Source organism: Ornithorhynchus anatinus, chromosome 7 (assembly GCF_004115215.2).
Source record: "Ornithorhynchus anatinus isolate Pmale09 chromosome 7, mOrnAna1.pri.v4, whole genome shotgun sequence".
NCBI classification, from domain to species: domain Eukaryota; kingdom Metazoa; phylum Chordata; class Mammalia; order Monotremata; family Ornithorhynchidae; genus Ornithorhynchus; species Ornithorhynchus anatinus.
This window is the reverse complement of record NC_041734.1, coordinates 82506212-82534116: the sequence shown is the minus strand read 5'-3', so window position 1 is coordinate 82534116 and position 27905 is coordinate 82506212. Positions and strand designations below refer to the sequence as shown.

At 58.4% G+C, this 27905-nt stretch overlaps 1 protein-coding gene across 1 annotated transcript in view; it reads left to right on the top strand.

The window, feature by feature from the left end:
• The window catches only part of PMS1 (PMS1 homolog 1, mismatch repair system component), a 32791-nt gene extending 8773 nt beyond the window's left edge, over positions 1-24018 (top strand). The window contains 14 exon segments of the mRNA XM_029069691.1: positions 2269-2452; positions 3506-3589; positions 3592-3606; positions 5309-5339; positions 5341-5421; positions 5423-5465; positions 13538-13654; positions 15130-15252; positions 16217-16360; positions 16827-17815; positions 18631-19104; positions 20210-20340; positions 21474-21634; positions 23176-24018. Coding sequence (XP_028925524.1) covers positions 2269-2452; positions 3506-3589; positions 3592-3606; positions 5309-5339; positions 5341-5421; positions 5423-5465; positions 13538-13654; positions 15130-15252; positions 16217-16360; positions 16827-17815; positions 18631-19104; positions 20210-20340; positions 21474-21634; positions 23176-23379 — 2781 coding nt within the window. The 3' untranslated portion in view covers positions 23380-24018.
• The last annotated feature ends 3887 nt before the right edge of the window (positions 24019-27905 follow it).

Here is a 27905-nt window from a genome sequence, read left to right as displayed (position 1 = left end):
TGATAAGAACCTAGGTCCTCGGATTCCCGGGCCTGGGCTTTTACCACTAGACCACCCAGAATGCCAGAGTGTTTTCCCGGGGCTGCCAAACTATTTCACCTTTCCTGCCTACCCTGTGTGGTTCTCGGAATCAGATGACCCAGATTTCCACACCCGGTTTTGCCATTAGCCACCGGGAAGAATCAGACAAGTCCCTTGATTCTCTCTGGACCTCAGTTTCCTCCTCTGTAAAATGGACAGAACGATCCCTGCCTCCAGACTTTCTCCTGGGGATTTGGTATTTATGAAGCACTTGCTATGTGCCAAGCAATGTGTTAATCACTGGGTAGATACGGTATAAGCAGGTTGGACTAGTCCCTGTCCCACACGGGACCCAAGAGTCTAAAGGGGAAGGAGAACAGGTATTTAATACCCATCTAGCAGATGCGGAAAGTGAGGTCACACAGCAGGCAAGTGACTGAGCTGGGATTAGAACCCATTCCTGACTCCCAGAGCCCGTCCTCTAATCACTCAGTCAGTTAATCAGTGGTATTTATTGAGTGCTTACTCTGTGCAGAGCACTGCACAAACGCTTGAAAGAGGACAGTACAACAGAATTGGTAGCCACATTCCCTGACCACTGGGACCACCAGGGCTGTGCTGCTGCTCAAGAGGAAGGTGATTTGGTGAAAGAAAAAACCTCTGCCCACATCCAAGGGATAATTTTTTCTTCCTCCTATTTGCTGCCCTATTGGGTAGTTCGATCTAGCTGTCCCCTGTGCTTGGAGAAGACACCTGCCACTGAAGTTTTTTTGGGTGTTTTTTTTAATGGTATTTGTTAAGTGTCAAACACTGTTTCTAAGTGCTGGGGTAGGTACAAGTTAATGAGGTCGGACGCGGTCCCCTGTCCCGCATAGAATTAACAGTCTAAGCAGCTAGGAAAACAGATATTGATTCCCCTGTTTTTACAGTTGAGTAAACTGAGGCGCCAAGAAGTGAAGAGACTTGACCAGGGTCACAAAGCAAACAGTTGGCAGAGTCGGGGTTAGAACCCAGGAGCTCTGACTTCCCAGGCCGGGGCTCTTTCCACTTGGCCAAGCTGCTGACTCTAAGTTCCCCATCAGGGCCACTGGAGGATAGGTTCCCAGCTGCCACTGAGTGGGGCACGCAAGGACACCCGCACACACACGCACACATACACACACAATAATTGTGGTAGTTGGTAAGCATTTGCTGTGCGCTAAACACTCTACCAGAGTGCTGGGGTTTGATAGGAGATAATCGGGTCGGACAAGGCTCCTGTCTCACTTGGAGCTCACAGTCCAAGAGCAGGAGAGAGTATAGGGATTGAATCCCCGTTTTACAGAGGAGGAAACGAAGGCACAGAGAGTAAAGTGACTTGCCCAAAGTCACAGAGTAAGGCAAGTGATGGATCCCAGATTAGAAAACGCAGTTCCCCCGATTTCCGGGCCTGTGCTCTTTCACTAGGCCGCGCCGCTTTCGCTATTTCTATTTTGTCCGTTTTCCCTCTTTCTCCGCCTCTTTCCCCTCGTCATATTGCCTGTTACTTGCAGCTCTTGGCGCCGTTTCTGCCTTTGCCCTCATCAGGCTTCCGCTCAAAGAGGGAGGCTCCTTCCTCGACAGCAGTGCACCCAGGCGCTCTCTCAGTGGCCGTTGACTTCCAGTTTCAGCCGGACTGCCAGCCTTGTCCTTAAAACCCTCCCTCTGCCCCCCCTGGTTTTCGGATTCCCAAACTCAGCTCTCCTTAGGCAGCTCTTTGGGTCCCCGCCGTTGCAGACCCGTGTTGCGTAGACAGCGCCGCAGGGAGACACCAATAGGGTGGGGAAATGAGAGGTTAGTCAGGGAAGGCTTCTTGGGAGGAGGTATGATTTTAGTCAAACTTGAGGGATGGAGAGAGTGGCGCTCTGCCCGATATGAAGGGTTTTCCGCTCTTCCTCCCCCTGCCCGTGTTCCCGGGGGTGACGGAGAGGTCGAGTGTGGGGTTGAGGTGTCGGGACCCCCAGAAGCTGAGGGGCAGGAGACGAGTGTGGAAGAAGCTTGGGGAATGGGGAGGCCCTGATCATTTCCAGGGAAGAGGAGCTGATGGTCGGGAGCTGGTGGTTGAGGCCCAAGGCGTGGATGGAGCTGCCTGGTGTGTGTGTGTGTGTGTGTGTGTGTGTGTGTGTGTGTGTCGGGGGGGTGGGGAAGAGGAAGAATCTCGGAGAGACCACCCCCTCCCCCTCACTGGGGGGACCGGCCCCTCCGGCCCGGCATTCCCACCCTGTGCAGGAGAACTACGGCCTGGAGAAGATCGAAGTGCGTGACAACGGGCAGGGAATCCGTGCGGTGGACGCGCCCGTCATGGCGGTCCAGGCACTACACTCCAAGATCAGCAGCCACGAGGACCTGGACCAACTGACCACCTACGGCTTCCGCGGGGAGGCCCTGGGCTCCGTGTGCTGCATCGCGCGAGGTCAGCCGGGCCTTTGCCCGCCTCCGCCGCTCTCTGGAGCTGCCGTCCGAGTGCCGCGGGAAGCTGGGGTCGGGCCGGGGTCGGGATGGGCCTGGGATCAGCCAGCCAAGCGTGTGTGGGTTAACCTAGGGCCACCGGACCCCTCCCGGTGCTCTTTCGGGTAGGAGACGGCACCGGTCTGCCGGCCTTTGACGATCCGTGAATTCTTGGATTTCGGCAGCCCCGGGCCAGGCTTTGATTGAGCCCTGGCAGAAGCCTCCCTCGCCCGAGGTCCTCGCCACGGTGGGTGGTTTTTCTGTCGGTTCTTGGGGCGTGTCCCCAGACCTTCGGGGCTCACCAACCTGTAGACTCGTCCCCAGCCTCTCCCGGGGACATCATCAAGGCCCTGCTGACGCAAACCCGCCCCCCGCCACCACCCGCCTCTCACTGGACTTGGGTGTTTGGGGTAGGGCTGGGCTGGGAGGTTTGACCTTGCGTGCCTTTCCCGGCTGTTGGCAAGAGCCAGTCACTGCCCTCCCTGAACCTTGGGGTGCCAGGGCGGGACCGTGTGGACGCGGGGAAGGGCCCCCTTGGCCGGCCCTACAGGGTGGGTCAGAGACTCCCGATCGACCACTACAACCTTCAGGCTGGGGGCGGGATATGGCAGGGGCTGTGCAGGGAGCGGTGGGTGGGCACCTCTGTGGCACACGTCGGGCATCCGGTCCGTGTCGGCAGACGCCGGCCATCCGAGCAGCTAGCCGCTCACGAGGGCCTGGGTGGAAAGGAGCTCGGCCCATTCCTGTTCGGTTTCCACAGCCCCCATTCCGAGCCGGCCGGCCCGAGCTAACGCCGAGCAAGAGCTGTCAGCCCCGGACGTTTCCTTCCTGGGGGGCAGGTGCCGGCCACTGCTCCGGGATCTCTGTCTCCATGGGCGAGGAAGCCGGGCGAGTCCGTGGGGCGGGCTCGGTTCGGTCCCTTGCCGTCCCTCTTCCTGACCCCCGCCCCTTCACGGCCTAGTTTATCGAGTGCGCACTGTGTGCTGAGTGCGCGTGTTTGACAGCCTCCCCTCAACAGGTTTTGATCAGACAAAGACAGCGGCGGACAACTTCAGCACCCAGTATGTTTTGGACAGCAGCGGCCACGTCACTGCGCAGAAACCTCACACCTCGGACAAGGTAAGGAAAGGGCTTGTCCAGCGCAGTTCTCCGGTCATTTAGCCCTACCTCACCAAATCATGCCTCCCCAATCCCTCCCTGCTCCTCTCCTCCCTTCTCCTCCCCGACCAGATCAGAACCCCCATCCTCCCTTACTTGCACCGCTGGACCCTGGCCTGTCCCCAGCCTTCCTGTCTCACAAACCCTAAATTGGCGTATCCTTGACTCAGCTCTCCCATTCGACCCATATATTCAATCTGTCACCAATTGAATGGACTGAACAGTTTTGCCAGCAAGTGAAGTATGGACTGGAGTGGGAGAGACAGGAGGCAGGGAGGTCAGTGAGGAGGCTGATGCAGTCATCAAGGCGAGATCGATGGCGTTGGGTCAGCACGGTAGCAGTGGATAGTGGTTACTGCGACACCCTTCCACGACCCCCACCTCCGCCTCTCTCCATCCTCCGTTTCTACTATGATTTAGTGAGTGTCTTGGACCACCTCTGCCCGTTTCCGAGCCGTGAGAATCTGGGCCCGGCCACTGGATCGCCTTGGTCCTCTGTGTGTTTCTTTCCCATCCCCAAGCTGGGGGCTTGGGAAAGAGGAGAGGGTGCAGGAGGACAGAGCAGGGGGGAGGGTGCTCCCAAAGAGTGGGCTCAGGCAAGCCGGGTCCAGCACGGGCCTGCCACAGAAGTTTAGGGATTCCTGCACATGAGACTCACTCCCTAGATCTTGGCGTGGTCCCTGCCCGGGCCCTGAGGGTGGGCCGGAGGCAGGGTTGGTAGAGGTGCAGAGCTGAGAGTGAGACTGGCGCGGTCCCACGAGCCCTGAGGGTGGAGCATTGGGGGAGGGGGTGGCCGGAGCACAGAGCTTACGCGTTCCGGACCCGAGGGTGCGGCAGCTGGGGCGGGGCGGCGGCAGTGCCAGGTTTCTCTAACGGATGTCCAGCCTCACATCTCGGTCCGCCTTCCCGTGCCTCCCTCTGCCTGCGGCACGCACGATCGTTGCCGTCTGCAGGGAGGCGCACTGTGTTTCCTGGGCATATAGCAGGGCTTGTGTAGGCATACCCAGGGTGGGTGACCACCAGGAGTTTAGCGTCCAAGAACGCAGCCGATTGACGAGCTGGGCACCTCATCAGAGAGGACATTCCTCTTGTGAAGCGTGACTGTACATCAGTCCGCGGGCATCAGTATATGCCGATCGATCTGTTCATCCGTCAGTGGTCCGTGCAGTCGATCAATCAATTAGCCAGTGGTCCATGGTAATCTGTCAGTCAGCAGTTAGCGGATGTGGGCCGATCGATCAGTTCATTGGTCATCGGTCCATGCCGATCAATCGATCAATCAGCCAGGGGTCCGTGCCACCTATCGGCTCAGTGACTTGAGTGGTGGGTCAGTTGATCAGTTCATCAGTCGGTGGTCCATGCCGATCGATCAAATCCATCATCCAGGAGTCCGTGCCAATCTGTCAGTCCAGCGGTTAGCAGTGCGGACCGATCAAACTGATTAATCAGTCAGTGGTCCGGGCCGTCGATCGGTTCACCGGTCAGTGCTCCAGGCCAGTCTGTCAGTCCACTGGCCAGTGATAAGTGCCGCCTATCAGTCTACTGGTCGGTGACTTGGACTGACCATCAGTCCGTCGGTCACTGGTGTGTGCCAGCTTGCAGAGACTAGGATCGGCGGGCGGCCGTTCCGTTGCGTCCGTGACGGCTCGTTCCATCCGCCCAGGGACCGTCACGGTCCTGCGACTGTTCAAGACCTCCCGTGCGGAAGCAGTTCTTCTCCACGGCCCAGAAGCGCAAAGAGGAGCTGAAGCGCGTGCAGTCCATCCTCATGGCTATGGCTCCTCAAGCCCCAGCTCAGGGTCGTCTTCACGCACAAACAGGTGAGCCCTGCCGCCTCCTGGTGGTTCCAGAGTGGGGTGAAGGAGGCACCCGTCGTGACAGGACAGGCTCCATTGCTGGGGATGGAGCCAAGGGGCTTCCCGATCTGAGATGAGGAGGGGTCCCCGTCGTAGCAGGATGGAGGGTGGGGTCCGTTCTGGGACTCTGGAGGGGGTCTCCTACATAAACGGTCCGGAGCCAGGACACGGGTGCCAGAGCCTTAAGCCCAAGAGTGGCCGGCGGGTGGGAGTGTGCATAATAATGGGGGTATTTGTTAAGCGCTTACTATGTGCAAAGCACTGTTCTAAGCACTTGGGGTCGAGGCAGATACAAGGTGATCAGGTTGTCCTACATGGGGCTTACAGTTTTAATCCCCATTTACAGATGACAATGAGGCACAGAGAAGTTAAGTGACTTGCCTTAAGTCACACTGGCAAGCGGCAGAGCCGGGATTAGAAGAACCCTGACTCTGACTCCAAGCCAGTGCACAGGGACGCAGATGAGTATGCACTGTCTCTGTGTCACTTGGCAATCACTTCTCTGGGCCTCGTTACCTCAACTGTAAAATGGGGATTGAGACTGTGAGCCCACACGGGACAGGAACTGCATCTAACCTGATCTGCTTATATCCACCCAGCGCTTAGTACAGTGCCTGGCACATAGATAAGCACTCAACAAATACCATAGTTATTACGTGTGGATTGTTTGCATGCATTCCTGGAAGGGTGTTATAGGCGTGGGCATGTGTGTTGGGGTGGGCTGTGTATATGCAGGCTTGTGTGCCCAGTCACGTGTGTGGCCTGTTTGTTTTCACCTTGATTGTCGGACTACTGCCCGCCCGAGGGAGCCACTATCGCTATATAATTCTTGGGGTAGTTGGACATCGGCTCTGGAAAGCCTAGGATTGCAGTATTCGCGAAGAGGCTCGCTGTCAGGAGTGTGTGCTTAATACACGGTATTTCCATATCCGTAGTGGTCAGTCAATAGTATTTATTGAGCACCTACTGTGGGCAGAGCACTGTACTGAGCATTGGGAGAGAACAGTAGAGTGGGTAATAATATTGCTGGTATTTGTTAAGCCTTACTATGTGCCAAGCACTGTTATAAGCACTGGGGTAATAATGTTGGTATTTAAGCAGCGTGGCTCGGTGGAAAGAGCACGGGCTTTGGAGTCAGAGGTCATGGTTGTATCCCTCTGCCACTTGTCAGCTGTGTGACCATGGGCAAGTCATTTAACTTCTCTGTGCCTCAGTTACCTCATCTGTAAATGGGGTTAAGACTGTGAGCCCCACGTGGGACACTGATTCCCCTGTGCTACCCCAGCGCTTAGAACACTGCTCTGCAACATAGTAAGCGTTAACAAATACAACATTATTATTATTATTACTATGTGCAGAACACTGTTCTAAGCATGGGGTAGATACAAGGTCATCAGGTCGTCCACGTGAGGCTCACAGTCTTCATCCCCATTTTAAACGATGAGGTAACTCGAGCCCTAGAGTGTTAAGTGACTTGTCCAAAGTCACACAGCTGACAAGTGGCGGAGCTGGGATTAGAACCACCCACGACTCTGACTCCCAAGCCCGGGCTTTTCCTCCTTTGAGGAGCTTACTGTTGAAAGCATACCGAGCACTTGGGGAGTAATAGAAATGTTTGACACCATCCCTGGCTCAAGGAGTTTCCGGTTTACTGGGTGAAGAGAACTGGACTGAGCACTTGAGAGAGGACCTAGAGTTAGCAGGCACGATCCCTGCCTCAAGGAGCTTCCACTCTATAGTGGGGTGGAAACAGATGCTGAACTAAATTCCAGAGGGGGGAAACAACCAGGTATGAAGCCGTAGTCAGGAGGGTCCAATAGCTCCCCCCGGCTCGGTCGCTGTGACTGAGCCTGGGTGCCCATGCCTGGGTCCTCCGGAGCAGAAGCAGTGGTGCCTATCCTGAAACCACCCGCGCTGAGGGCACTGCCTTATGTAATGATAATTGTGATATTTGTTCAGCGCCTAGTAATGTGCCTGGCCTGGCACTATTCTAAGTTCTGGAGTAGATATAAGATAGGTCGGACACAGTCCCTGCCCCACAGAGGGCTCACAGCCCTAATCCCCATTTTACAGATGAGGGTACTGAGGCTCAGAGAAGCGTAGTGACTCGCCCCAGGTTACACCTTGGGATAAGCCCCATGTGGGCAGGGATCGTCTCTCTTTATTGCTGAATTGCACTCTCCAAGTGGTTAGTACAGTGCTCTGCACCCGGTAAGAGCTTAGTAAATACGATTGAATGAATGAATGAACGAGAAGTGGCGGAGCCAGGATTCGAACTCGGGTCCTTTTGACGCCCAAGCTCTACCATTAGGGCAGCAAAGTGACACGTTCCCTACCCGCAAGGAGCTCCCACTCAAACGGGAGCAGGGGGCACGCACCAAGGGGCAGCGAAATGAATGAAGCGGGCGGCCCCAGGGCCCTGAGCGGCGAGGAGGGCAGAGCTGAGTCCGTCGGTCCTCGAACAGCAGCGGCCGGGGCCCCCTCCCCCCGATTTGCCCAGATTTGCTTTCGCCGGGAACGAGCCAACGGGCACGTCGGAAAGGGCCCGTTCTTCCCCCACGTCACCTGGCGGTGGACCAGCGAAGGGGCCGGGTTCTGGGATCCTGACTCCGCCGTGTCCTAAGATGGTCTGCCCGCCCTGCGTGTAACGATATCGTTTGGATCGGGGGGTTTTGCAGTGTCATCACACAGGCCAGAGTCAGGTTCTTCCTCGGCCCCCGCCAGCCGGCCCCAGCCCGGGTGACCTAGATAGGAGAGGGGCGGGGCCGGGAGGGGGGGTATTTTTAGCCCCAGCTCAGTGGGGAATCGGGGAGGGGGGGCACCCCGGGACCGCCCGCAGCGCAGCAACGCCCCCAGGAAATCCCAGAGCGGGACCCGGGCGAGCCGGGTGCCCGCGTCCCGCTCTGCTTTGCCTCCTGCCTGGCCAGGGTTCCCCTTCCCTCGGGGGCTGCATCTCTTCTTCCGTACCCAAGTTTGTTGTTCGGGAGGGTGGGCCCGGGGGCTCGGAGGGTCTCCAAATCTCCTTGACCCGGACAGGGTCGCGGGGCTTGGGGAGCAGTGGCTAATTAGGAGATGATCTCTAACCCCGGCCTCCAGGCTCGATGAAGCGACGGTCAGTTGTCCCTCTTCCCCCACCTCCCTGATTATGCTCCCCATCCGCTCTCCCAGAGTTTGCGTGTGTGAGCCCTCGTGTCCCCGGGCTGTCCCCCAGCCCGTGCCCCGAACCAATCCCGGACTTCCCAGCTCCTCAGTGGGCCCGCCACGATCGCGACGCCGCGCTCTTCAGAACCGAACGCGGGTCCCGCGCTCCGGCCCGAGAAAGTGAAGCGGGCCGGGTCTGTCTCCACCCGCCTCCCCACCAGCGGGCCAGCTCCGTCCCATAACCATCCTGGTTCCCTCCTTGGGTTCCTCAGTCGAAAAGCTGACATCGTTTCCGCCAACTGAACGCGGGTTGTCTCGGGTGAAATGCCCACGGCCAGACCGGAAGAGGCGCCTCTGATGTGACGTTCACCCTGTGAGGGCGTGCGTGGCCCCAGAGTGCCAAAAGAAAGGCCCGTGACTCCGCCCCCACTGGGCGCACTGGAAAAGGCTGCCCCCTGGTTATCATTATTATTATTAATCGTATGTATTAAGAATAGTAATAATAATGTTAGTATTTTGTTAAACGCTTTACTGTGTGCCAAGCACTGCTCTTCAGCGCTGACATAGATGCAAGGTAATCAGATTGTCCCACATAGGACTCACAGTCTTCATCCCCATTTTACAGATGAGGCATAGAGAAGTTAAGTGACTTGCCCAAGATCACACAGCTGACAGGTGGCGGAGCTGGGATTAGAACCCATGACCTCTGACTCCTAAGCCCAGGCTCTTTCCTGCCGAGCCATGCTGCGTCAATTATTATAATGGTGGGGTGGTCATGTTTGATGTTCGCGGCACCCGGTGCTGTTTTCTCTTTTGCCTCCCTGTCTTCTCGTTCCCTGTGAACCTTCCACTCAAAAGGAGCCACTCCCTTTGCCGTGCTGTGCTAGGCTAAACCGGGGTCCTAAAACGGGATAGGAGCCGTCTCCACGGAGGGGCTGAGAAATGTTCTCGTGGGCTGCACGGAGGTATTCTGGGCCTACGGAATGGTGGGAACCGTAGTTTTTCCGTCGTTCCTCCACAGGTTAGTCCCTAGTGTTTATTGAGCGTTTATTGGGTGCAGAGCGTTGTCTTAGGCGCTCGGGAGTGTCTACTCTCACGGAGTTGGGAAACGTGCCCTTGGCTGCTGCTGCTGTCACGGGATCGCGCGCCTCTGAAATTTCCCTGCATCTCCCAAGTGTGTCCCCCCCCAGCTGCACATGGGAAAGCGAGCTCAGAGAGTCTACGGACGGCTTTCAAGCCACAGCGAGAAGCAGCGTGGCTCAGTGGAAAGAGCAGAAGCTTGGGAGTCAGAGATCATGGGTTCAAATCCCGGATCTGCCACTTGTCACCTGTGTGACTCTGGGCAAGTCACTTAACTTCTCTGTACCACATCTGTAAAATGGGGATGAAGACTGTGAGCCCCATGTGGGACAACCTGATGACCCTGTATCTACCCCAGCGCTTAGAACAGAGGCTCTGCACATAGTAAAGGCGCTTAACAAATGCCAACATTATTATTATCATTATTATTACGGGGCTGGGAGTCAGAAGGACCAGAGTTCTAACCCAGGTCTGCCACATGTCAGCTGTGTGACTTGGCAAGGCATCTCACTTCTGAGCCTCTGTTACCTCATCTGTAAAATCGGGATAAGAGCGCGAGCCCCATGTGGGATAGAGACTGGATCCAACCTTATGAACTTGTAACTCCCCAGTGCTTAGAACGGTGCTTGGCACATAGTAAGTGCTAACAAAGTACGATAATTATTATTATATATGCCTGTTACCCTCATCTGTAAAATGAGGATGAAGACTGTGAGCCCTACATGGTGGGACAAGCCTGATTACCTTGTACCTACCACTGTGCTTAGAACAGTGCTTGGCACATAGTAAGCGCTTAACAAATACCAACATTACTATTATTATAATTACAGCATTTCTGCTGCTTGCTGGGTGGGGACTTTTAGCTTTACCATGGATCCTGGCAGCTTCTAGGGCCTTCGCAGTTTATCGTTCAGGCTGTTCTGCTTCTCTCTGACAGGCTAAAATTTCATCAGTTATGTACGACTATAAGCTCGCTGTAGGCAGGGAATGTGTCCTGTTTATTGTTATATTGTTCTCTCATTAGCACTTACTACAATGCTTTGCACAGAGTAAGGGGCTCAATAAATTCATTCACCTCAATTGTGTTTAATTGAGGGCTTACTATGTGCAGAGCACTGTACTGAGTGCTTGGGAGAGGATGATATAACAATAAACTGGCATATTCCCTGCCCACAACGAGCTTACAGTCTAGAGAGGGAAACAGACCATTAATATCGATAAATTACAGCCATAATAAATACGTTACAGATATAGGATTGAATGAATGAATATTCTAAACACCCCAAGGCAAGATCACGATATCCCTCGAAGGCTTTCCGAGCTTCTACGTCTCAAGGGAATTTGCTGTAGAATCGGCGCGGCCCTGGTGGAGAGAGGGTGGGCTGGGAGCCGAGAGATCGGGGTTCGAGTCACCGGCTCCACCCCCGGCCACCCCTGGCCCACCCGCGTCACTTCGGCCAAGTCACTTAACTTCTCTGGCTCCCCCATTTCCCCATCTGGGAGAACGTGAGTACAATAAGCAGTCTGTGCCCCGTGAGGGACGGGGCAGTGTCCAGCCTTCCCAGCATGGGCCCAGGGCTCGGCACAGCGGTGAGCGCCTTCCTGCTAAATAACATCATTGAATTTCTCTTGTACGTAGGGTGTGAGTTTCAGGAGAGCGTTTTATGATGCGGGGAACGGTTATGGGGTTAAAGTTCATCTGACCTCCGATCTTTCTCTCTCTCCCCCTCCCTGCCACCCCCGCCCCAGCGGCCGGTGTGTAATGAGGGCGGCCATGTTCCCGTGGCTTCATATGTCAGAAGGCACATTCCCGAGCCCCGGGTTTCTCACCGTTCCAAGTCCCCGCCCTCCCAGTCAACCCACAGCCCGGACCGGGCACTCCCGAGAGCGGACGGATCGCCGTGCGCGGGGTCGGGTGGGCCGCCCGGCCCCGGGACCCTCTGCGTGTCCTCTGACACCAACCCCGGCACCGAGGGAGACGTTTCCACCCGGCTCTCGGAGGAGGAGGAGGAGGCGGCGGGCCCGAGTCCCGGCCAAAGCCCCCAGCCCAGGTGCCAGGCCCTCCCCGGCCCACTCCAAGGTCGGACGCTGCAAGCTGCCACGCTCGGAGGGGACTCCCGTCACGTGGGACGAATCGATCACGGAGCCGGGTTCACCGGGCCGCGGGCGGGTGGGCGCCGTGGGTCTGGCGGACCGGGCCGGAGGCGAGGAGACGAGCCTGGGGCGTGAAGCAGAGCTCCGGGATGGGGAGCTGGAGCGCGGCGGGCAGGCGCGAGCCTTGGATATGGAAGTTATCGTGGAGAGTGTGGCATGTGCACGCATGCGTGTGTATGCAATGCTTGTGTGGTGGGGGGTTGGGTAATAATAATAACGAGGGTATTGTTAGCGCCTACTTTGTGTGCCAAGTGCTGTTCTAAGCGCTGGGGTAGATATAAGGTAGCCAGTTGTCCCGTGTGGAGCTCATAGTCTTAATCCCCATTTTACAGATGAAGGAAACTGAGGCAATAGAGAAGTTAAGTGACTTGCCAAGGTCACACAGCAGAGAAGCGGCAGAGTCGGGATTAGAACCCTCGTCCCCTGATTCCAAGCCCGGCTCTTGCCAATAAGCCACGCTGGCATTCTCTGCATGCTGCATTGCTGCATGCTTTGTGTAGCAGTTTCACACGCGTGGTTGTGTAGCAGTTCACACGCATGGTTGTGTAGGCAGTTTACACGCATGCTTGTGTAGCAGTTCACTAACGCATGCAACAAACAAACACACCGACGCACATACCTCCCTATCTCCCGAAACGTGGAGCGAGAGGAGAGTCGCCGTTTCAGCCTACAGGTTGGAGGGAATGGGCGGGCGCGGAGCTGTTCGGCAGCGAGATGAAAACTCAGGGGCGGGTCATGGATGTGAGACCGTCTTTCGGGGGTGGTGGCGTGTTCCCCGTCCTCCTCCCCTTCCTCTCCTCCCGCCCTCCCGCCCCCTTCCCACACGTAGAAGGGACGAGACGGCAGGCTGGGCAGGAGCCCGTCGCGCGGGTGAGGTCGCTCTCCTCCAGACCCTCGCTCTCTTTCTTGGGCACAGAGGTCTCGGGATGGCAAACCCAGCCAAGACGACATGTGCCAGACTGGCTTAACTGGCGGGGCTGGGTTGCGGCCGGCTGCGCCGCCAGTGGCCGGCCCGCTGCTGGCAGTCCCCCTTGGCCGGGGCTGCAGTTGGCTGAGCTGCCTCTGGCCTCCTTGCCGTCGGCCGGGCCGCCGTTGGCCGGCGCGTAGGAGTCGGCAGCAAAGCGAGCCGCCCCTCTCGCTTCTCGTCCCTCGCGTCGTCCGGCCTCGGTCGAGTCCGTCTACTCGTGTCTACGTGGACGCGGCCTCCGCCTCGAGAACCGTGGGATCCGTTCGGCGTCCGCTTATTATGTGGCAGGCGCTCTTCTAAGTGCCAGAGTAGATGCGAGCTGATCGGGTTGGACACGGTCCCTGTCCCGCAGGGGGCTCACAGTCTTAATCCCCATTTTACAGATGAGGCACAGAGAAGTGAAGTGACTTGCCCAGGGTCACCCAGGAGACAAAGGAGGGAGCAGGTTTTAGAACTCACATCCTTCTGACTTCCAGGCCCGGGCTCTATCCGCCAGGCCCCGTTGCTTCTACGAGCATGTCTCAGTGGGTGGCTGCCATGGGTCTCCACGTGTCTTCACGTACTGCTGCTTCCCTGGCTCCCGGGGGTTCTGGGCCACGGTATGGGTCGAGTCGGGGCCCGGCTGGCCTGTGGCCCGGTGCCCACGGGGCACGAGGGCGTGCTCGCTGTGTGACTCTGTGCCTTTGGGTTCCAGGCCGTGGTGTGGCAGAAGAGCAGAGTGTCGGACCATAAAATGGCCCTCATGTCCATCTTGGGGAAAGCCGTCATGGACAACCTGGCACCTTTCCAGTACCAGTCCGCGGACTCAGAGGTATCCACTCCGGCAGCTGCAGCCAGTTGGCTTTCCTGGCCTCCTTGGCTTCCCTGGGCTCCCTGACTTCCCTGGGCTCCCTAGCCTCCCTGGCCTCTCTTCCCTCCTTGGACTTCCTGGGCTTCTTGACCTCCCTGGACTCATTCATTCATTCATTCAATAGTATTTATTGAGCACTTACTATGTGTAGAGCACTGTACTAAGCGCTTGGACTCCTTGGTCTCCCTGGCCTCCCTACCCTCCCTGAACTTCCTGGACTTTTTGACCTCCATGGACTCCCTGACCTCCCTGGCCTCCCTGAGCTTCCGGCCCTTCCTGACCTCCCTGGCCTCACGTGGCTTCTTGGCCTCCCTAGGCTCTGTAACTTCCCTGGATTTCCTGGGCTCCTTGGGCTTCCTGATCTCCCTGGGCTTCCTGGGCTTCGTGGCCCCCCTGGGGTTCTTGGCATTTCTGGCCTCCCTAACCTCCCTGACATCCCTGGGCTCCCTGGGCTTCATTCAATCAGTGGTATTTATTGACTACATAACCAGTGCAGAGCACTGCACTAACTCCTTGGGAGAGAACTACAGAATAGATTTGGTGGACACATTCCCTGCCCACAAGGAACTTACAGTCCAGCCGGGGGAGACAGACATCAATTACAAATATGGACATAGATGCTCCGGGGCCGAGGAGGGGGTGACTGTCGAGTGCTCAAAGTGGACAACTCCAAGAGCAAGGGTGACGCGGAAGGAGGGAGTCGGGGAAACCAGGGCTTAATCGGGAAATCCCCCTTGATTTTAGGAAGGCTCCGAAGGTGGGCAGAGTGGTGGGCTCTTGGATCTGAAGAGGGAAGACGTTCCAGGCCAGAGGCAGGATGTGGGCGAGAGGTCTGCGGCAAGATAGACGAGATTGAGGGACAGTGAGTCAGAGGGCGTTAGGGGAACGGACTGTGCCAGCTGGGCTGTAGTAGGAGAGCAGCAAGGCGAGGTAGGAGCGGGGCGAGCCGACCAAGGGCTCCCTAGACTCTCCGGCCTCCCTGGGCTCCCATCCCGGGTAGATGTGTAGCCTTTCCGCGCTAGGTTCGAGGTTGTTTAGGCTCATCTGGTTCTTACAGTCCCTTTAGACTGTAAGCTTGTTGTGGGCAGGGAACGTGCTTGTATATTGTTACGTTGTACTCTCCCAAGCGCTCAGCGCAGCGCTCCGCACGCAGTGCTTAATAAATACGATTGAATGTCGGACCTCTTCCCCCGGCCCTGTGCTAGGGGAAGGGCATCGTCAGTCGATGCTTGGGGGCGGGAGTGTTGAGCACCAGGCTGGCACCTGGCAAGGAGGAAGAGGGAGGGCGGGAAGCGCCAAGTCACCAGGGTGTGCTGAGCACCCTCTTGGTGCAGGGCACTGTGTCTCTTGTCCCCTAGCTGCGAGGCACTGTGCTGAATGCTCCCTGTGGGCACAGCACCATTGAACCTCTCAAGCACCTTCTGACCCGTTTGCAGATGAGTCTGAGCGGATTTCTCCCCAAGCCCGACGCGGACCACTCCGTGACAAGCTTGTCCACCGCAGAAAGAAGTTTCCTGTTCATCAACAGCCGCCCAGTGCGCCAGAGAGACATCTTAAAGGTACCGTGTGCACCCGTTTGGGCCTGGCACGCGTCTCCCGTTTTTGAACCGGGGGTGGTGGGACGGCCTTTTCTAAGATGGAGCCGAGAAGCCAGCCAGCCAGTAGTCACCTGGTCGACTGGATTTCCTTTTGGCATGGTACAGTCAGTCGGTCAAGCCACCGATAGTATTGACTATCTGTGTGCAGAGCACTGGACTGAGCATTTGGAAGAGGACCATAGAGTCAGTAGTCAAGCTCCCCGCCCTCAAGGATCTTACAGTCTACTGTGTGCAGGGCGCTTTGCTGAATGCTTGGAAGAGGACAGTAGAGTTGGTAGACATGATTCCCTGCCCTCAAAGAGCTTACGGTGTACTAAGTGCAGAGAGCTGGAATGAGCACATTTTTTAAACAATGTTTTTTGTTAAGCACTTACTATGTGCCAGGCACTGTACTAAGCACTGGGGTAGATAGAAGCTAATCAGGTTGGACACAGTCCCTGTCCCTCTTGGGGCTCCATCCCCATTTTACAGATGAGGGAAATGAGGCCCAAAGAAATGAAATCACTTGCCCAAGATCACACAGCAGGCAAATGGCGGAAGCGCGATTAGAACCCAGGTCCTTCTGACTTTCAGGCCTACGCTCTGTCCACTAGACCACTCGAGGAAGAGTGTCAGAGAGTTAGGAATAAGGAGCTTACGGTCTACTGTATGCAGAGCACCGACTGAGCACTTGGGGGAGGACGGTAGAATTAGCAGACGCGACCTCTGTCCTCAAGGAGCTTCCAGTCTGGTGGGGCAGCAGGCATAAGATAAATTACCCAGCAGTGGAAAAGTGGTCAAATAGCAGAACTCCTCAGGTGGTCCCTGGCATTTGCCTGGCACTGACCGTTGACCTGCCCTGTCCCAAGCGCCGACGTGGTTCCGAGTCGGGCGGCTGGCCTGGAGTCTACGGGGCCCGGTGGTAGCCCTCTGCATCTGTCCACAGGTCATTCGCCAGTACTGCGGTCGCCGGGGCCAGAAGGAGACCACTCACCTTTACCCCGTCTTCTTCGTCAACATCGTCGTGCCCGCGGCGTCGGTCGACGTCAACCTGACCCCTGATAAGAGTCGTGTGTTCCTGCAAAACAAGGTGATCTGCACTGAGACTCATGCCCTGTCCCGGCAGGGCCCGTCCAACATTCTCTATCCCAGCGGGGGTCACCCAGCATTCCCTATCCCTCCAGGGGTTGCTCCGGGAGGTCAAACCGCCTGTTCCGGTTGTTGCCCTGGGTCTTTACCTCAAGGGGCAGCTTAGCACCTCAACCCCCATTTTAGAGCCGGGGAAATGGAGACCCTGCTTGCGCAGGCTCTCGGTGGGTGAGCTGGAAAGCTCAAGGAGAGGCCTCCGCGGCCCCGCCCTCTAGCAGTCGCTACACCGGGGACCGGTGGACCCCTCCGGAGGAGCCGCAGATTTGGATTTGAAGCTAGAGGTCCAGGGGGAGGATGAAAATGGTCCCCCCCCACCCCCCACCAAGGAGAGGGTCAGGAGCAGAACTGTGATGCCGCCCCTGCCGTGCCAGGGGCCTCTCTCGTCAGCCGGTGGTTTTCCCTTTCAGGAGTCCGTGCTGCTGGCTGTGGAGACGGTGCTGGCAGGCTGGTACGGGCCACTCCCTGGAGCCTGCGGGGCTGACGAAGCTTCTCCCGATCCGCTCCCGGACGGAGCTGGGCTCCCAGCCGGGCCTTGCGACCGAGAGGGAGAACCAGCTGGTCCCCCCACCCCCTCTGAGCTCCCTCGGGCTGGCCCGGGGGCAAACCTGCAAACCACCAGACCGGCCTGCTCCAGGCATCCTGCCGCCAGGGACAGTGCTCCTCCTGACGGCATTCCTCCCGATAACACTCCTCCCGACAGCCCTCTTCTCAATGGTGCTCTTTCCGACGGTCATCCTCCTGATGGCGCTTCGCCTGATATCATCCCTCCCGACAGCCCTCCTGCTGGCAGCGCTCTTCCCGACGATGCTCCTCCCAGTGGCACTCCTCTTCACAGTGCTCCTCCAGATGACCCTCTTCCCGGTAGCATTCTTCCCAGTGACGCGCTTGCCGGCGATGTTCTTCCGGACGACTGTCTTCCCGGTGACTCCCTTCCCAGCCACACTCTTCCTGGCATTGGGCGAGACAGTCGTGACAGTCCTGATCCCCCGCAAGGGGGCACCCAGGGGGAGCCGGGCAGGGGGGCGGGGAGCCCCGCGGGACCCCCGGAGTCCACAGAGGGGTCCGGCCCAGGGACCGAGGCCTGGAGTAAGGGCTCCTCCTTTTGGAGCCGGACAGGGACGAAGCTGGAGCCGGTCAGGATCCTGGGCCCGCAGGCCGGAGGCGAAGCGGCCGGGCCAGGCGGGGGAGGCGGTGTGGTGGACCGCAAGCACGGACACCTCACCGCCTATGACCTGATCAGCGGCCGCACGGTCAGGAAGCCACTGTCCGCCAAGGACCTGTTTGAGCGGGAGCAGCGGGCCCGGCTGGCGGAGGAAGAGGCGGGGGCCAGCGCTGACCGGGTCGCCCAGCTGACCGAAGACCTGTGGGCCGTGGCCACGGGGGACGAGCGGGAGAGGTGAGGGTCTGGGCCGAGCGGGCCCGGGGCCAGGCCGGAAGTTCCTGCCCGTTCAGCCGGGTCGGCGTCGTACCTCCCGGGGTAGCCCCCCACCCGCTTCCCGTTCATCCGCTTCCCGTGTCCCGTGGGGGTGACCGAATGCGGCTTCCCTCCTGGGCTTCTCCCAGCTTCAGCGGGCTGCCGGTCACTGGCCGCAGAGCGCTGAGGGATTTACTGAGCACCCATAGGGTGCGCTGCATTGTACTGAGTGCTGTAGTTAAAGCACTCAATCGGTGGTATTTATTGAGCACTTACTGGGTGCAGAGCACTGGACTAAGCGCTTGGGAGAGGACAGTACAACAGAGGTGGTGGTAAACGTGCACAACCAGCATCCTGGGGGCTGTGCTGCAGGGGGCGGAGGGGGCGATGCCGGGGGCCGTGCTGCAGGCGATTGCACATCTTCAATTTCTGATGTGTCTACTTTGGCCTCATAGTACAGTCCTCTGCCCCCAGTAGGCACCCAGTACTGTGCTCTGCCCCCAGCAGGCGCCCAGAACAGTGCCTTGCCCCCAGCAGGTGCCCAGAATAGTGCTCTGCCCCCAGCAGGTGCCCAGAACAGTGCTCTGCCCCCAGCAGGCGCCCGGTCCAGTGTTCTGCCTCCAGCAGGGATCCAGTCCACCACCCTGCCAACAGCAGGCACTCAGTCCAGGAGCTGGAGAAATCACAATGGAAGTAGCGGGTTCGCGCTCCGGCCCAGCGGGTCCCCCAGGGTCACCACATCTCCGCCGATCCGGGCGGTGCCAGCCGCTCGCCACCCGTGGACCCTCTGCTTTCAGGTTCGAGGCGGCAGCGGCCAGAGAACTGGAGCGCTACAACCAGCAGATCCGCCGAGCTCAGGAGCGGGGGCCCCGCGTCGCGTCCCGATCCACCCGCCCGACCCTGCGGCCCGGCCTGAAACCGGTCCCGTCCGGTCAGCGCCGGTTGCCGGAGCTCCTGAAGCCCCAGGACCGGCAGAGGGAGCGGCAGGGGGCGGGCCGCGCGCCCGGCGTCCGCACCGTCCACGTGCCCTTCTCCATGGCCGCCCTGAGGCGGGCGTCGGCACGGGCGACGGGGGCGGACGGCGGGGAGGGGACGGACCTGTGCCTGCTGGAGCCCCTGGGGCTCCCGGACGCCTGGGTGGCCGCCTCGGGCAGCGCGGTGAGGCTGCTGAACCCCTGCCGCGTGCAGGAGGCGCTGCTGTTCGCCAGGTTGCTCGACACCCACCGCCTCCCCACCGAGCCCCTGGATGCCCCCATCGTGCTCTCGGAGAGGTACCACGCCGGGGGGCAGGGGCTGGAGGGTGAGGGGTGGGCGGCCCGAACCTCCCCCACCAACACTTTCCCCCAGCCCTTGTGACTGTCTCCATCTCCCACTATCCTCCACATCACCCCCTTTCTCTTCCCCATCTCTGTGTTCTGCCTCCTCCTCCATCCCTGACTCTCCTCCATTGAGCCAGCAGGGACCATCCCACACCCCGACCCTCCCCTCTCCATCCCTGTCTCTAATCCAGTGACTCAGAATGGACCGTTGCATAATCCCTGACTCTTCTCCCAGTGACCCAGCATGGACCACCCTGCACCCTCTGCCTCTCCCCCAGTGACCCAGCATGGACCACCCTACATGCTCTGACTTTCTCCTAGCGACCCAGCGTGGACCATTCCATACCCATTACTCTTCCCCCGGTGACCCAGCGTGGACCACCCTCCACCTTCTGCCTATCCTCCAGTGACCCAGCATGGACCACTCTGCACGCTCTGACTTTCCCCTAGTGACCCAACATGCACCATCCCACATCCTTGACTCTCCTCCAGGACCCAGCACAGACCATCCCACTCTCCTGACTCTCCACCAGTGGTCCAGCAGAAACATGGGTCCATGGGTCTCTGGATGTCTCCATGCGTCTCCCGTTGTCCCCAGCTCCACAACCTCTTGTTGGGGCAGATCCCCTGTGCTCCCTCCCAGCCTGGGCAAGGGCGTGTTTGCTGCCGCCTCTCGCTCTCCAGCGGGGGTTCCTCACCCTGGGCTGGGATTTGAAGATTGGCAATTTGGTGTTGACCCCATCCGTCCCGTCCCTGGCCTGGAAGTGTCCAGAGTCCCCCACCTAGTAGGGTGTCCTTGGTCATAGAGTGCTCGGCGCCTCCTGCTCCACCACCTCAAGCCCCTCTCCATCAATGGGCCGTGTGGCCTCCGGTCCGGGGCGCCATCACCCTCTAAGCCTGCCTTGGCACATCCTGCCCTCCAACGAGGTGGCTCGGAGGCCTCCAGGCCGAGGTTTGGGCCCCGCCCTGGGTCTGCGGGCACCCGCAGGTAGTTCCCTCCCCGAGGCGGGTGGGTGCTCCCCAGTGCCAGCGGTGAAGATCTCGTCCTTGGTTCCAGCCTTCTCGGAGGCCGCCGGGTGCTGGACGTCCTTCGGGAGATGCCCACGGGTGGACGACGGGTCGACGGGTCGACTTCACTGACCGATCCACGTCTTGTAGCGAACGGTTTCGAGATCAGACTGATTCCAGGTACGATGGTTTCACTCGATATCGATTGAGCGGAAAAATTCACTACAGAGCAGCATTGAGAGCTGTTAAGCCCCTGCTGGGTGTAGGGCACCTAACTGGGTGTCTGCCGTGGGCAGGGTATGATATTGGGCACCTAATGAAGGAGTACAAGGAATTAATCATAATAAAGATGATGACATTTGTTAAGGGCTTACTATGTGTCAAACACTGTTTTAAGCTCTGGGGTAGAAACAGGCTAATCAGGTTGGATGCAGCCCGTGTCCCACGTGGGTCTCAGACTTAATCCCCATTTTATAGATAAGGTAACTGAGGTCTGGGGAAGTGAAGTGACTTGCCCAGGGTTACTCAGCAGACAGCTGACGAAGCCGGGATTAGAACCCAGGCCCTTCTGACTCCCAGGTCCACGCTCTCTCCACTAGGCCACTCTTTCAATAAGGAGAAGGTCAGGGCCCTGGCAATGGCCAGGCGGTGGGCAGGAGGTATGCAGTTGACAGTTGTGGGCAGCAGCAGGCATGTGGGCACAGGCAGTGGGTGCCAGCCTGGCTGCTCTGCAGGGAGAAAATAACCGGGCTCCTTACAGCTGTGAGAATCGCGGAGAGGAACCGTTGCAGAGGAAAGAGGATGCTTAGATCGGTCTGGACCCAGGGGTGGGGAATGTAATGGGTAATTCAAGCCAGACCCCGGTGGTCTGGGGGCCTTCCGGCCGCAGCCAGGCCGGGGGCGTGGGGCGGGGCAGGGCAGGGCAGAGGCCTTCGGGACGGCCCACGTCTGGTTGTCGTCGTTGGTTCTTTCGGTTCTCTTGCCTCTTCTCCCCGTTGCTCCTAGCTTAGGCCCAGTGGGGCGGAGGCTGTGGCCCACCTGGTTCCCTGGGAGCCGACCCGGCAGCAAACACTGAGCCCAAACCGGCAGCAAGCACTGTGCCCACTAATGAGTCTGGGCTCGGCAATCTGGGCCATCTTTCTCCGGGCAGGGGGAGGTTAGGCCCAGGATCCAATTTGGTCAGGAGCACTGGTCCCTCTCCGGTCTGGCAGGGTCGAGGCACATGGCGCCAGCCTCCCGGACAGACTCGGGGTTAGTGCCCGAGAGGCCGCCGGGCCCCCCGCTGGTCTCACGGTCTCCCCGTCCTCCTCCAGGGCCGTCGGCTGAAGAAGATCGCCTGGAGATAGAGGGGCTGGCCAGCTGCCTGCCCTTCTACGGGGTCTCGGACCTCAAGGAGATCCTGGGCGCCGTGCTGGCCGGAGATGCCCAGGAGCTGCGTCAGTGCCGGCCACGCAAAGTGGTCAACTACTTACAGGTGAGCCAAGCCCACGGTGCTGGGGCACTCCCCCTGGGTACTGGGAGTCGGTGGCTAGGGAGTGGGAGGGAGGGCGACACGGGCAGCGCCCAGGACACATCTGGTGAGGCCGAGGGGATTCATGTCTTGGTCTGGAATCATCAGCCCTTCCGATGGCTTTTCTCTAACTGTCATTCTGACTGTCGGTCAGAGGAGGAGCATTTAAATCCATCGAAGTCCACCTGGAGTGTTTACTTTTATGCCCCAGGCGAGGGGGCTGGGGACGGGGAGATAGGTGGGTCGTGGGCTGGAGGGCACTGGGGAGGCAGTCTAGCTCTAGCTGAGCTTCATCGCCATTTCCAGGACCTATTCGTTCATTCATTCAATAGTATTTATCGAGCTCTTACTATGTGCAGAGCACGGTACTAAGCGCTTGGAATGTACACATCGGTACCAGATAGAGACAGTCCCTGCTCTCTGACGGGCGCACAGTCTAATCGGGGGAGACGGACAGACAAGAACAATAGCAATGAATAGAATCAAAGGGATGCCCACGGGGTACAGGATATTGTGCTGAGTTCCTGCTGGGGCAGAGCACTGGAGTGGGTGCCTAGTGTACACAGGGTGCTCTGTGGACACTGACCAAACACACAATCCAAGCCATCCTCTGGCCCGCATTATACAGTCACTGAGAATCTGAGGTTTCCATCTTGAAGATCAAGTTTTGAACTCAAGTCTGTCACTAGGCTCCAGGAGGCGATGGGGGTGATCCATTAGATCCGAGGGGTGACGGAGCCGCTCCAGAAGATCTGGGGGGCAGAAGGGCAGAGGGCAGTGCTCTGTCACTGGGATCCAGGGACGACGGGGGCCATCCAGTGGGTGGTAGATGTAGCGGATTCAGCGGGAGGTTGCGGAGACATCGTGGATCCAGTGGGTGAGAGACTAGACGTGGTGGGTCTCATGAGTGGAAGGATAAATGTAGTGACTCCAGTGGGTCCAGAGGGTAGACCTAGTGGATCCGGGACATCCAGAGAGTGGTGGAGTAGAGTAGATCCGGTAGTCGGGGCGGGTCGGCTGATTCAGAAGGCGGTAGAGTGGCCCCACTAGATCGCGTGGAGGGCAGGGTGGATCGGCTAGTTCTGCTGGATGGCAGAGTCGATCCAGTAGGCAGCAGGGTCTATCCAGAAGACGATAGGGTGGAGGCGACCGCTCCACAAACTGGTGGACTGGGTCCCTAGGTTGGCAGAGAGAATCTAGGAGATGCAGTGTGGGTGGTAGGATAGATCCAGAGGTTGGTAGAGTAGAGCCAGTGAGTGGGTGGCAGAGTAGATCTGATGGGTCCAGTGGGTGGCAGAGGGGACCCAGTGGATCTGGGTTGGGGTGTGGCAGAGGAGACTGAAGCAGACCTAACCAGGAGGGAGAGACCAACCGTCCGGAGCTCCAGGCGTCCCACATTCCTGGACTGCCTGCGTGTGTGTGTGTGGGTGTTGGGGGGCAAGGGGGAGCGGAGGTGGTGTCCATCTTCTGACCGAGGAGCTGTGGTTTCTCATCGCCCCCGGCAGGGAGAAGCGGTGCGCCTGTCCCGCCAACTGCCCCTTCACCTGTCCAAGGAGGACGTGCTGGACACGATGGCCAGGATGAAAGACCAGCTCGGGAGCGAGACCCAGACCTGCGTCCACGGCCGACCGTTCTTCCATCACTTGGCGGATATCCCGCGGGCCGCTGAACCGGACCTGCCTGAGGCGGATGTCCCCGTCGTCCAGTGACTTGCCCCCTCCGGAGCAGATGTCCATGTCATCGGGTGACACGTCCCTGTCCGGGGTAGATGTTCCCACAGTCCAGTGACATGTCACCAGCTGAAGCACATGTCCCCGCTGTCCAGTGACATGTCCCCTGCCGGAATGGAAGTCTGCACCGTCCGACGCCACGTCCCTGGCTGGAGCGGATGTCCACGCGGCCCAGCGACGTGCACCCGGCCGGGGCGGATGGTCCCATGGTCCAGTGACACGTCCCCGGCCTGGGCGGATGTCCCCGCAGGTCCAGTGACACATCCCCGGCCGGAGCGGATGTCCATGTGGTCCACCGATGCGCCCCCGGCCGGGGCGGATGTTCCAACGGTCCAGTGACGTGTCCCCAGCTGGGGCAGATAACCCCACTGTCCAGTGACATGAGCCCGCACAGGGCAGATGACCAGGCGGTCCAGCTGTCTGGGGGCTGGGCTCTTGTCACCGATAGGGGTTGGAGTTCCCAGTTTTAGACTTTTCTAAGGCAGGTGGCTTCTCCGGCGGGACCTGGCCCAGCCTGCCCTGTTCTGCCTTGCCCTGGCCTGCCCTGCCCTGCCCTGCCCTGCCCTCTTCTGCCCTGACCTGGGTTACTGTTTTGATAAATAAAGATTCAGCCAAGGATTCCGTCCAGAAAATAGATAGCCAGGGGTTTGTAGAATCAGCTGCTCAGCCAATAGTGTTTAGGGATCAATTGGGGATATTTCCTGGATACCACCGGCACTCTACCGAGCGCTTTGGAGTGAAACTGTCTCTTAGCCTAATAGAGCCAGTTAGGGAGGGACAAGGGGGTTCATGACTCAGCTGTACCAACGGAATAAACCACGATATTCAGTATTGCAGAAAGAAAACATCTATTGGCATACAGAAAAAAACATTAATAGTAAAGAATCGTTTTTCTATTAAGCCCTCAATCCAGGGCGTTAAGATCTCTGATATTATTTAAACCCTTAACCCAGGGCCATTGAGAATTTCCTGCCATGGGATGATCGGTCCCGTTTGGTGTTCAGGTCCTTAATGGGCCGGACCTGCAGGGGCATCCCCCTGGCCGAGAGGTCCCTTGGGTCCGGGCTGTCCCTACCTTCTCTTTGGAGGACGGTGAGCAGCCGGGCTGAGACCAACACAGACATTTCCATCGGAATGTCCCCTTCCCCGGGCTGTCTCTGTTGTCCTTTCGGAGAAGAGCAAGCAGCAGCGACAGGCATTTCTCCCCAGCCTTAATGCTATGCTTGTTAACCGTGATATCCAGCTTCTTCCACCTAAATGGCCCTAATCTACCAAGTACTGTCCCATTTTCTTCCGCTCTTAGAAGACATCTCTCCCGGACTCGTGTGGGTGTGTCAACGTTTAGGGCTTCACTTGGAGTCTATCCATCTGGATCCCCTGTGATCACAGGAAGTGATTTGCCTCAGGACATCAAATTTAATATGGTCCCTACACGAGGTGCAAACCACGCACCTCGCCATCCCATGTTGCTTGTTTCCTGGCTCCAGGAGACTCTAGTCCAAAGAGGGAGGCAGGCTGGCGGATCGGAGGGCAGAGGGGCAGGTGGGTGGGCAAGCCAGGCAGACAAATGTGTGTGGGGGCAGACAGGAGTGTAAGCAGATGGGTGGACAGGTGGGGCAGATGTTTGGCAGGTGGACAGGCAGGGCAGACGGGTGGAAGGGCGGATGGGGCACCTGGAGGGACGGACTCAAGGGCTCGGGTGATGCATCAGGGCCGAAGTGGCGGGAAGAGTGGATATCGGGTGGGGAGGCGAGAGATCAGTCAGGGAAGGCCTCCTGAAGGAGGGGGGATTTCAGAGGAGACTCGATCAATATTAATAGGAATAATAGTAATTGTATTTGTCAAGCCCCTACCGTGTGCCACGCACTGTACTAAACACTGGGTTGGATTCAAGAGTAACAAGTCGGACACAGTCCCTGCCAGACACAAGACTCACAGTCTAAGTAAGAGGGAAAACAGGTATTGGGTCCACATTTTATAGGTGAAGTGTAAAAGGCACATGTCCCCTTCAGGGCTTTGTGCTGAATGGCCACGGTTACCAATGCCCAGGACGCCTCTCAGAAACAAATCCGTAATTTTAATTTTTTTCATGGTTTCTGTTAAGTGCTTACTGGGCACCAGGCACTGTGCTAAGCACTGGGGTAGAAACAAGTGAGTGAGGTTGGACGCAGTCCTCGTCCCACACGTGGGGCTCGTAGTCTTAATCTCCATTTTACAGATGAGGTAACTGAGGCCCACTGAATAATAATAATGTTGGTATTTGTTAAGCGCTTACTATGTGCAGAGCACTGTTCTAAGCGCTGGGGTAGATACAGGGTCATCAGGTTGTCCCACGTGAGGCTCACAGTTAATCCCCATTTTACAGATGAGGCAACTGAGGCACCGAGAAGTGAAGTGACTCGCCCACAGTCACACAGCTGACAAGTGGCAGAGCCGGGAGTCGAACTCACGACCTCTGACTCCGAAGTGACTTGCCCAAGGTCACATAGCAGCTACGTGGCATAACCAGGATTAGAACCCACATTCTTGTGACTCCCAGGCTCGGACTCTAGCCCCCAGACAACTCCGCTTCTCAATTTCCAGGTTGATTTCCAGTTTCCAGCTCTAAGTGCCGGGGCCCAGATGCGGTTAACCGGACCCCGGGCTTTGAAGGCTGGGCCCTGGACCCAGTTAACCGGACCCTGGGTTCTGAGGATTGGGGGCCGGACACATTTAAGAGCGCGGGCTTGGGAGTCAGAGGTCACGGGTTCTAATCCCGGCTCCGCCGCCAGTCAGCTGCGCGACCCTGGGCGAGTCACTTCTCTGTGCCTCGGTTACCTCATCTGTCAAATGGGGCTTAAAAAAAACCCCGTGAGTCCCACGTGGGACAGCCTGATCACCTCGTATCCCCCAGCGCTTAGAACAGCGCTTTGCACATAGTAAGCGCTTAACAAATACCACGATTTTATGTATTTAATCGATTCCCGGGTTCTGAGTGCCAGGGCCGGGCGTGGGGTTACCTCACTGTTGCGGTATCTAGTAAATCCGAGAGGGGAGGACGGTCCGTGGAACCGGCCGCCCGTCCGCACCTGTGACCGTGGCGGGATCCGAACGGTCGGGGGGTGGGAAGGAAGGGGTGCAAAGGAGCAGGGTCTGGAAGTGCGGGAAGGAGCCGGGAACTGGGCGGGAGCCAAACCGGAGGGAAGGGTCCCGGGGTCCCGCAGGGGTCAGGCGGACTTGTCCCTGGAATGCGAGCGGCCGGTCCGCACCTGTTGGAGTTTGTTTTGGAGCAGCTGAGCCCGCTGGGAGCCGGAGGCAGATGCAGGAAGGGCCGGAATCCTCCAGTGGCCCCCGCGATCCGGCCTCCTCCTCTCCCGAACGGTCTCCGATAATTGATTCCCGGGACCCCGTGCAGCTGTCCCGGGCCACGATAGAATTTCTTCGAGGACGTCTCTGCGGGCCCTGCCTTTGGGGTGGCCTGGAGGGGAAACCGAGGGCCGGGGGTCAGCCCCCTGCTCGCCCTTCCCGGGGGTAATAATGTTGGTACTTGTTGCTATTTGTTAAGCGCTTACGATGTGCAGAGCACTGGGGTAGACACAGGGGAATCAGGTTGTCCCACGTGGGGCTCGCAGTCTTAATCCCCATTTTCCAGATGAGGTCACTGAGGCACAGAGAAGTTAAGTGACTTGCCCACAGTCCCACAGCTAAGTGGCCGAGCCGGGATTCGAACCCATGACCTCTGACTCCAAAGCCCGTGCTCTTTCCAGTGAGCCGTGCTGCTTCTCCAAGACTGGTCAAGCCCAGGCCGGAACCTGGGGAAAGCGCCCGTTTGGGGGGTGACCTCCGGTGGCCTCTGGTCTCCTGGGGCCACTGGGATGCGTTGACCGGCTGTCCGTTCGCCGGTTCCCAGAGGGGCCCTTGACCCCCGCCGGGTGGGAAAGAGCCTGGGCTTCGGAGCCAGAGGTCATGAGTTCGACTCTCGGCTCTGCCACTCGTCAGCCGTGTGACTGTGGGCGAGTCGCTTCACTTCTCTGGGCCTCGGTGACCTCATCTGAAAATGGGGATTAAGTGGGAGCCTCACGTGGAACCACCCGATGACCCTGTATCTCCCCCAGCGCTTAGAACGGTGCTCGGCACGTAGTAAGCGCTTAACAAATACCAACATTATTATTATTAGGTGACCGTAGAGGAAGCCGCCTCCGGGTTCCCACCGCCCCTTCTCCCACCCCCCGACTGAGAACCTGGCCATCAGTCTTCCCTCATCGCTTCTCCCGCTCCCAAGTGCTCAGACCCTTGCACCGTCGCCCGCCGGTGCCCAGCAGGTGCAAGGTGCTATACCGGCCACTCGCTAGCTTGCGTGTGTCCTTGGGCAAGTCACTGAACCTCGCTGGGCCTCAGTTTCCTCATACGGAAAATGGGATTCGATACCTGTTCTCCCTCCCACTTCGACTGTGAGTTCCCCTTGGGAGAGGGATTGAGTCTCGTTGGATTGTCCTGTATCTCTTGGTAGAGCACTGAACTGAACG